At 45.4% G+C, this 10,744-nt stretch overlaps 1 protein-coding gene across 1 annotated transcript in view; it reads right to left on the bottom strand.

Moving 5' to 3' along the window:
• Positions 1-4,455: 4,455 nt before the first annotated feature.
• The window catches only part of CLEC5A (C-type lectin domain containing 5A), an 11,119-nt gene continuing 4,830 nt past the window's right edge, over positions 4,456-10,744 (bottom strand). Inside the window, exons 3-5 of the mRNA XM_007952751.2 lie at positions 10,302-10,438; positions 6,993-7,099; positions 4,456-4,570 (exon numbers count right to left, since the gene is read on the bottom strand). Coding sequence (XP_007950942.1) covers positions 4,456-4,570; positions 6,993-7,099; positions 10,302-10,438 — 359 coding nt within the window. The remainder of the gene's footprint in view (positions 4,571-6,992; positions 7,100-10,301; positions 10,439-10,744) is intronic.

Raw genomic sequence — 10,744 nt, 5'->3', positions numbered from 1 at the left:
GGAAAGTACTGAGTCATCTTTGTGCTACCTCATAATCATGATTACCATAATAGTCTGTGGACAACAAAAGACTTTTAAGTTCTGCTAGCCATGGTTTTTAACATGGTTGATTGCTATACAAAAATTCATTTTATTTTTTTTAAGTTCTCTTTCTCTGTATCCATATGTGTGTATGTACGTATGTATTGTTGTTGTTGTTATGTGCCGTAGAGTCGAACCCGACTCATAGTGACCCCTCCTTGGGTTTCCGAGGTGGTGTCACTATGGAAGTAGGTTGCCCAGCTTTCCTTCCGAGGAGTAGCTTGGTGGGTTTGAACCACCAGCCTTCTGGTTAGCAGTCAAGTGCCTTAGGCACTATGCCACCAGAGCTCCTCTATGTATGTATATAATTTTATATTCTCCTCAGAAGGAAGATGGGACAATCTACATCCGTAGTGATACTGCCTCGGAAACCCAAGGAGGGGTCGCTATGAGTTGAGTCTGACTCAATGGCACATAAGAACAACAACATGCATTTTATATACACTTCTCTAGTTATTATCTGTCTCACAAATGTTGTGGTTAGTTGTCATTGAGTTGTCTTCTATTCATGTCAACCTTACACATAACAGAATGGATTGTTGCCTGGTCCTGCACCAACTTCCTGATCTTTGAGATATCGATCCATTTTTGCTGTTTTTGTGTCAATTCATCTCATTGAGGGTTTCCCTCATTTTTACCGACCCTGTACTTTACCAAACATGACATAAACTTCTCACAATGAAAGTTTTAAATATTAAATATAAGAACAATGTGTGATATTTAGAATTTGGAACAGAGGAAGCAAAGCATTTTGTAATTGCAGAATTGGGAGCCTACTGGATTCTAGGTCCATGGATCATCTTCCTATAACCTGTCTTGGGCTTTATGGGCTCTGGCTGTGTGTCCACCATGCATTCTCTGGCCTAGACCTCAAGCTTTGAAATCTTTTCTTGATTTCCTGTCCCAAAGTCCTGTCGTCTCAGTTCCTTCACGGGGTGAGAGGAAGGTCTTGGAGAGGGGGCCCACTTTCCCCTGCTACTGCCCACATGACCTTTCCAGCCCCAATGTGTGAGGGCTGTCTAGTGTCTGTGCTGGGAACTGATGGAACACGGGAGAGCTGGCTGTTGGGGTGCCAAGAGGGAGAGAAAATGACAGCCTCAGCCACTCTCTCTGCTTGTGCCACCGTCTCCAACCTGGAGCTGGTCCTGGCCACCTTCCCGCTCACTTCTTCTACCACCCCTCCTGCCCACTTTATTTCCTGATTCCTCTTCAGGTCTCTCCTTCTGTGGTTCCAGTTCCTAACTTCATTTCTGGGTTCCCCTTTGCCATTGGAAACCCTATGGAGCACAGTTTTCCACTGACACACATGGGTTCACCATGACTTGGAGTTGACTTGGCGACAACCATATGGTATCGATAGCTAGTGTGTTCAGGCATGAATCCAAGGCTGATCTGCGAACTTCTGAGGACAGTGGTCAGCAACTTCGGCCATGGGTTCAGTTGCTCACACAGAAAGAGAAAGGGTCACATGTGTGTGAGGCAGAGCAGTGGAAAGTAATTTTTTTTTTTTTGAGACATCTTCTCTTGACTTTGGCTGATATTTATTCCCGTGTTATATATGAGTAAAAACTTCTGAGGGATTAAGTGCCTTGTCTAAATTCAGATTCCAACATTATGCAGATTTTAACTTCAAATTCCCCATTTTTTAATTGTCACTGAGATACAGAGAGACAATCTTCTCCAATGCACACAGCATTTTTGTGAGGTACACACTGTGTTGTTGTTAGGTGCCGTAGAGTTCTGACTCCTAACAGCTCTGTGTGCAGCAGAACGAAACACTGCCCAGCCCTGCCCCATCCTCACCGTCCCTGCTGTGCCCGAGCCCATCCTTGCAGCCACTGTGTCAATCCGTCTTGTTGAGGCTCTTCCCCTTTTCAGCTGACCTGCTACTTTACCAGCATGATGTCATTTTCCAGGCACTGGTTCCGTCTAGCAACATGACCAAGGTTCATGAGACAAAGTCTGGCTTTTGTCATTTCTCAGGAGCGTTCCAGCTGTACTTCTTCCAGGACAGATTTGTTCATTCTTCTGGCAGTCCATGACATTTTCAGAATTCTCTAACGACACCACAATTCACATTACTGCTCTATTTATAGGTTAAAAAAAAAAAAAAAAAAAAAACCCAAGGCACAGAAGGGGTAAGGAATCTACAGACTCACAAAGTATATTAGGAGCAATGTTAGAACTCAGACCCAATGGTTTACTAACACTCCATGTTTTTTAAGAAACCACACCATTGCTGTCTAACAAAGGCCACATTGACCTGCTCTAAGGATCCAATAATCTCTGAGTAACACATTTAGGCTTTGTGTCCAAGGACCTCCTCATCTTAGGGGAATTTGGGCTGTCTGCTTGGGACACTGATGTCTGAAACATCTGCATTTCCTGACTACAAAAATGTGCAATTATTCTGTCTTGAAGCAGGAAATGTGGCAACTATAATTTTCCCTTCTTGAAGCAGGAGGATTGCAGTTCCTTCTCTGTTCTCTGAGTTCCAGGACTTGCCCATGGTTGGAATACTGTTTATTCTTCCCTCGACCACAGCTTTAGCCTCTCCTTCCTCAGCTGCAGTCCCTGCTCTTTGCCAACGTTCTCGGAGAACTTGCATCTCTACAGGGGACTCATATTCTAATTCCTGTGTCCACCGCCCCACCCCTGACCCATTTTATTTCTAGTAACTTCCTTCCAGCAAGTTTTACACCTGATGTATTATCCCATACTTTAAAATTGTGAGTGGCTGTGTTAGTGAATCCAAAACTATGAAACTTAGAGGTTAGAACAGAGTCTTGTGTTGCAACGAAATGGAGCAGCAATTTAGTGTGATATACATGTGATGATGTACTCAATCATTATTGGGTTATGTTGTGAATAGACATAAGTGGCAGGCAGCTTATGTAAGTGTCTGTAATTCCCATTGGTTCTATTCAGACTTCCATGGTGGTTTAATTCTCATGACTTCACATGCACAAGGCCTCTCATGTCTCCTTTCCAGGCACTGAAGAGGGAGTATCTGAGGCTGTGTTGTGGGCATGGAACAGCCAGTGCCTCAAGACTGTCTGCCTTTCTCTTGTGTGTCTTCCAGGATGGACAAAGACACTTCCTGTTACCTCCCTCACATGGCTCCCATTGTCCCAGATGTTCCCCTCCCTCTTCTACCCCTCCTTGCCTCACCCAGTTCTTCCAGCCCGGGTCAGTGGGAGATCAGCCAGTGCAAGGCTGGGGGCCCTCAGGTCAGGAGGCTGTCCCCGACAGCAGGTGCTTTCTAGAACTGACAGGAAGAAGGGTTGTGTCCCTTGGGGCCCAAGAGTCTCTCTCAAATTCTTAAAATATACTCAACACAACACGGTCGGGTCACCAAAACCTTCAGAGTGAAGGGAATCTCCTTATTCAAATTCTGGTTGCAAAGGAGCTACATATGGTGTTGAGGAGGTTCGGACCAGACCAAGAAAATACTTCAGCAGAAGTGTCTCTTCAGGGCTTTTCTGAAGAGCAGAGGGCCAGTTTTCTTGGTCACTTGGCTGCCTGGTCATCTTCTGAGGGATGTCTGAGCAGAGTCCTGCCCTGGACAGAGCCCTCCCCATCCTCATGGGCAATCCTCTGCCTCATCCAGGCTCTTCTTCAGGTGCCCTTCCCTAGGCCTGAGCTCACTTCAGACTGAGGAGGCCTCTGCCATCCCACCATGGGCCCATGTGGATGGGGGTCCCTTGGGAACAAGGGTAGGGTTGCAGAAGCTGAGTTTATCCTCTTCCACCCACACAATTCTCTAAATAACTTTGTACCTGATCAGTCTGCAGTTTCTCCCTGGCAGTGTGGTCATGTGTGCTGAAGATAAAGCAAACCCTAGCCATAGGCTGGGAACTCTAGTAGTGTAGTGCCTATGGCATTTGACTGCTACCCTGCTGAACAGTCAGAAATGCCAAGTCCTGTAGAAACATATTAGTCTCCACACAGCATGAATCATCACCATAAAACTGCCTTATCCTGAGTTGGCTACCACCCAGCTCCCAAAGCAGAGCCCAGAAGTCCTTCTGCCCCAAACAAGCAAGGACTTCTACCAGAGGGACAGATGGACAAAGGGGTCACTGACCAGATGACCTGTCTGGATTCACAGGCCCCAGGTAAGGCTCCCACAGGAAGGGATTTTGGGGACTGCCGGCTCAGAATTTGGAGTTTGCTCCTGGTGCATGCGTGTGAGTGTTGTTGTGGAGAGGTGCCTGGGCCCTGGTGTCCATTAGGGAGCTCTATCTGCAGTAGCCTGTGGATGACTGGTGTAGTGGTTTGATGCTATGTACTCCCTGGTCCGGTTGTACATGCGCTTTCTGCTGCCTCCTTCAGTGTATTTGGTGATCTCTTCAGTGACCAGGGGGATGGTGGTCACTGGGCATTCTTCTCACAGATCCAGCGGTAGTTGGTGTCACATGATGCAGCATCAAATGTCTTTGTTAGGCCTATGGTCACACAGTTGAAATTCTGATTGAAGTTGATCACACTAGTGAGAAAGAAGGTGTGGTTAAGGCCTTACAGTTTTCAGAGTAAGGGTGTCAGCGGGGTGTGAGGGAGGGGTGGGCGGCTGACCAGGTCTACATACTCATCCTCAGAACCAGCCTTCCTTTGCTACTCAGGTCCTCTGCCATCTTCAGCCGCCCTCTATAAGCCCCTTGGGGTTATGGATTTCAGTCTTGGATTAACTTGCTATCTCAGTTCTCTAGTTGCTGCTATAACAGAAATGCCACAAGTGTATGACTTTAGCAAACAGAAACTTATCCTCTCACAGTTTAGGAGTCTAGAAGTCTCAATGAAGGGTGTCAGCTCTAGAGAGAGGCTTTCTCTGTTGGCTCTGGAGAAAGATCCTTGTCTCCTTTAAACATCTGTGGGTGTGGAGTTCCTTGGAGAGCTCCATGTGCTTGGCCTCAATCTTCTACTGAGTCTAGGAGGTTCTCACTGCAGGGACTCTGGGCCCAAAGGATGTCCTCCATTCCTGGCTCTTCTTTCTTGGTAGTAGTTGGTCCCTCTGATCTCTGCTTGTTTGTTCAATCTCTTTATATCTCAAAAGAGATTGACTCAAGATACACTGTAACCCTGTAGATTGTATCCTGCTTCATTAACATAACTGCTTCTAATCCTGCTTCATTAACATCATAAACAAACTAAAAAACCAAACTCACTGAAAATTTACAACACATCACAAAAAGGAAGATAACCACCCAATATTGGGAATCAAGGCATAGCCAAGTAGACACATATCTTTTTGGATACAATCTGATCCATGACACCCTTGGGTTAGGTCAAGAACATGTCATGGGCATCCCTTTTTCTCCCAGAAACTAACTGTGTTCTAGATACGAAAGTGTGTGCTGAGTTTATAGCAGAAGAACAGAAAGGACAGGAAGGGATTCCTCCTCTTCTCCTAGTTACCAGCTGGCTTTAGATGTAACTTGGTGACAGAAGTGGGCCTTCTCCCACGTCTTCTCTGTCATTTGGTCTCTCACAGTTTTATGGGAAAGAGTGTGATTTCATGGAAAGGCCATGTCCTTTGGAGTCAAGTGGATGTCGGATCAAGTTACAGCTCTACCACCTCCCAGTTTGGAGATATTCAACTCATTTCTAAATTTCTCCAGTCCTCAATTCAATTATTTGTTAAATGGGGACTAATAAGAGGCTTTCTTCATCTTCTTTTTCTTTTAATAGCATTCTGATGAATACTGCAGGAAATAACATGTGTGAAGTGTTTCCTGTGATACCTGGCCTTCACGAGACATGGGTGGATTCTAAATTCCTTCCCTCTTTGACGATCCCAGTTCTGGACTGGAGAACTGACTTGCAGTCTGACTCAACATTCCCATATGTGCACTGAAACTGTTATGTTCTCCACAAACTGTGGGGTGATTCATAGGAGATAGCACTTAGGGGTTGGAGGTTCACAGCTTTAAGGCATAGACAAGTTCTTATACACTTTCTTTAGATAAAGAAACCACACCTGAGGAAATCTGTAGGAATATAATAATCAAATGTGGTTGACGGGTTAGAAGAGATTTATGAGATATATCAACCAAATACCATGTGGGTGGATTGTTTTGGATCCTGATTTGGACAAAATAGAGTTCATTATATGAATACTCTTCTTTCTGTTTATAAATGTTTGATATTTTCCATAATCAAAGGTTCACAAAAGTTATCTCTGGAAATAGATGGTGTTATTAATTGAATTCTGTCCCCCTAAAAGTTATGATGATGTCCTGACCCCTATAGCTGTGGATGTGATCCTGTTTGGAGATATTTTCTTTTCTTTTGTTATGTTATGTGATACCAGAGTAGGGTGGGTTCCAAACCCAATCCCTTCTGTGTGGTCTTACAAAAAGGGAAAACAGGCCCATATAAGGGAAGGCATCATGTGTAGATGGAGACAGATGAAATCTACAAGCCCAGGAATGCTAAGGGTTGCTGGTAGCTACAAGAGTTGTGAGAAGTAAAGAAGGACCTTCCCTTAGAACCAGTAATCTGAATTTGGATTTCTAGCCTTCTGAACTGTGAGAAAACACATAAAATCAAACTCACTGTTGGCGAGTCAGATGCAGCTCATAGCCACCCCTCCTTGGGTTTCCCAGGAGATATCACTGTGGGAGTAGATCACCCAATCTTCCTTCCGAGGAGTGGCTGGTGAGTTTGAACTGCCAACCTTCTGGTTCACAGTCAAATGCCTTAGGCACTATGCCACCAATATGTATCTGCTCTTTTTGTTTGTTTGTTATAGCAGTGCTAGCAAACTAAGACAGATGGGTTGCAGAAAAAGAGAGGCATAGAACAAAGAGCCATGTCCCTGCTTTGTGCTGCTCAGGATGAACTCACTGAACCCCAGGTCTGGTCTGTTGGGGAAAACTGAGGTCCCCAGAGAATGTGGGGTGTTCACATACTCGCCCTTGAAATTGGAGTTGTTGATCCATTGCCACCTTTTCTCCGCAGGCTTGTATGTTAAGCCTATGAAGTACTTCTCAGCACCAGTTATGTCTTGGAGAAACTTCTAGATATTGAAAACAAAACAAAAAGTTAGGTAGCAAGCCCTTCACAGCTGCCTCCCTTGTGCCAACAGGCCTGTGAATGCATCTGATTCTGGGAATCAGGAAGGCTGGTTGGGTGGGGTTGGCTGTCCCTCCCAGGCACAGTCAACCTCATAGAAGTGGTTCTCAGGCCCCAGAGGGCACCAGGGCCACCGGAAGTCTTGCTGAGATGCGTATTTCTGGGGTTCTGGTCCCATAGGTCTGGTAGAGGGACCAAGAACCTCTGGATCTGAGCAACTCCAGGGGCTGCTGCTGCCCTCTGCACATCACACCGAGATGAAGGAGAGGGGCTCTGTGCCATCTAAACAGGTTTTCAATACACCTTTTAAATCTTGCATGTCTGTCTACATAGGTTTGTTTGCATTGCCAGAAATTGTACCTTCTGAATGAGGGTGGATCGGGCAATAATAAATTGTGCCCAGGACCCTGAGTACTTATCAAGGGAAGAGAGTGGAGGATTTAAACCTGGAGTGCCAAAGCAGATACTCCAAGGAGGAGCAATTAAGTGTCCACTGGGTATTTGCTAAACTGACACTGGCCCAAGGCATCTTCATGAGTGTACTGATCACCACACCAGACATCTGGGAGTTCCCTGGCCTTCCCCTGTCCTCTTCACCTGCCTCCCATGATCAGTGGGTGTCCAAGTCTTATCCTCTTTATGCTCATGACTATTGCCTTAGTTTCTTCTTCCCCACAAGTCTCCTCCCTGAAATATCCCATTTTGTTGATTTTTAAAGCTAAATACTGAATATGTTCATTTAACAAACATTTTTTTTGAGTGTCTATTTTGTGCCAGGCATTGTGCTAGGCTGGGGCCATGGAAACAGGTCTGTTTCTACTCAAAGAAATTACAGTCTAACAGGGCTTGACAAATGATAGCCAGGGGGCCAAAGCCACACTGCAGCCTGTTTTTGTCATAAAGTTTCATTTACATATTGTCTATGACTGCCTTTGAGCTCAAATGTCAGAGTTGAGTATTACGGACAGAGACTGTAGATCGAGGCAAAGTCGACAGTATTTACTCTCTAGTCCTTTAAGAAAAAATTGTCTGGCTCATTGTCTGACATAAAGATTCTTACCCTTTGATTGTCTCTTGGAAGCCATGGATGGTTTCCAAGGGAATCTATGGGGTCCCTGAAATTTGATTCAAAACATTGAACTTATGTGATGTTTCTGGGAAGTGGGGCATGGCTTTCATCACAGTACTTAAAATATCAATGATGCCAACATGATTAAGAACCATGAGTGTAACAATAGACAGATGGTTAACCAACAAGGTGATAGATTACAGGCATGGTGGTAAGAAATGTCTGATATGGGCACAAAGAGGGAGCGATCACTTCTGCATGGATTTGGAGTTTTCTAGAAAGCCCATAGATGAGGTTTTATTTGAGCTGAATTTTCGGAGATAGAAGGAAGCCACCTGTGGAACGGCCTGGAGTGTTTGGAGAACAGTGAGGTATTCAGTGTGATAGATGCAGAGGTGGACTGGAGGTGTTTTGAGAGCTGAGGCTGGAGAGAAGCCAGAAGCTGTACTATGCAAAGTCTAGATGTCATGCTAGGAAAACTAGACATTAACCCAGTTTAATTTGGAAAATAGCACAAAGAGTTTGGAGCCTCAGAAATATTATTATGTTAGCTCTGTGGATGACAGGCAGGACAGGGGCAAAACTGAGGGGGAAGAGGAGAGCTAGAGGAATTCTAAAGCTCTCTGGTTGCAAGCTGACCAATGACTGTGCGAACAGAGAGAACAGGACTTTAGTAGCCAGCTTAGGAGGTCAGGGAGAAGGTGATGTCCCAGGAAATGCTGAGCTTCTGTCTTCAATGACATGATTACTGTATCTTTATGCAAAACCCCCTCTCGTATTAGTTTCTTATGACTGCTAAGTGTGTTACATGCATGTGCACATTACTTACATGTGCACATTATATATGAAAAATACAGAACTCACTAAGATTAAGAATACAAAAGGCAGGGTAGTTGGGGCAAAGCATAATTGACCTTGATTTTGAACCTGTTGTACTGATGCTTTTGAAAGATCAAGATGGACCTTGATGTACTGTGTGGTCTCCAGGAGAAGGCTGAGCTGTGGGGAGAGACTTGATTGTCGTGGGCAAACCTGTGGTGTGACGAGCTCCTCCTGGGGCAAGAAGGGAGTAACAGAGGTGCAGAAAGCCACAGATGGAACTGGGATGCACCAAAATGTAGGGGCAAGTACAAGGGGACATTCTCTGCCTGTCTGGTCGCCCCCCCTTCCTCTCCCTCTGCTCCTCCCATCTGCATCCTGGTCTTCTGCTTTAGGACACATTCCTGCCCACCCGGGTCCTTAGCCCTGGAGCTCTGTAGCATCTATCAGAATTCTTGTCCTGTGTGGACAAGAATTCAGTGAAGAAGACCCTCTACCAAGTTCTTCTATACCAGAGGACATTGAGAGAAGCAAGTCGCAGTGTATCTAGTACAGTAACTGTCACTCAGCAAAGGCTTAGGATTTGGAGGAGAGGTGACTGCAAGTAAGCTTGATGAAGAGTATGTATTTTGGAGTCAGGTTTGAACTCAGTTCCATGTTCTGTCATGTAATAGTTGTATGACCTTGATCAGATTATTTTCTGTGTCTTATTTCCTTGTATATAAACTGTGGCCAATAATACCTCCTTCTCAGAGTGATACGAGGAAAACTGGAGATAATGAATATAAAGCTCTGTGCATAAGGTTAGGTGTTTTTATTGCCATTATCATAAACTGTGATCCCAGATCTGTGGCTTCTTCATTTTCCCTATTGCTAATTGTGCTAATTCACACCTTCCTTCATTTACTAGGGAGAGTGGGCATTGGCATCTTACATCTATGGAGGGTTCTGTAGTTTTCAAACAATTTTTACCCACATTTGATTGCTGCATCATCCATGCACGTCTTGGACCACACACCTGTGACCAGCCCATGCTGTGCATGATGGGAAAGGCCATGGACTGCAGATTTCTGTAGCTTGGCTGGACCTGAGGAACACACCCCACTCTACCGAGAAGAGTCTTCACCCCAGGCTCAGAGTGAGGAGCTTCAGTTGTCCTTCCCCACGTCCCACTTCACCAGTCCCATAGTTCCAGTGCCTCTCCCCATGGCGGTTGGGGCAGGGTGGGCTGCCCTCCTGATCCCCCCCATACTCTCACCTGCTTCTCTGGGGTGTCAACTATTGCCAGAGTGGAGCCTTCTGCTTCACAAAAGCTCTTGCTTTCCTTCCAAGACAGTTCAGAAGTGGCCAAGAGGAAGCATCTCCCTTGATGCAGATCCCACCCTCTGGGGCAGACTGGAGACATCCAAGAAGAGAGAACATGACCAATTAGTGGTTAGGGTAAGACCCTGGAACTGAGTCATAAGGCAGTGAGATATTGGTTTCTTTATAACAATTGTTGTAGGTTGTTGAGTCCATTCCAACTCATGGTGACCCCATGTGACAGAGTAGAACTGCTCCATAGGGTTTCCTAGTCTGTCATCTTTATGGGAGCAGATGATCAAGTCTTTCTCCCATGGAACCATTGGGTGGGTTTGAACTGCCACCCTTTTGGTTAGCAGCTGAGTGCTTAAGTGTTGTACCACCTGAGCTCCTTTACAG

This window comes from Orycteropus afer, unplaced genomic scaffold, assembly GCF_000298275.1.
Source record: "Orycteropus afer afer isolate SDZICR_OR568_19922 unplaced genomic scaffold, OryAfe1.0 scaffold00358, whole genome shotgun sequence".
NCBI classification, from domain to species: domain Eukaryota; kingdom Metazoa; phylum Chordata; class Mammalia; order Tubulidentata; family Orycteropodidae; genus Orycteropus; species Orycteropus afer.
The sequence above is the reverse complement of the archived record's forward strand: the minus strand, read 5'-3'. Positions and strand labels throughout refer to the sequence as shown.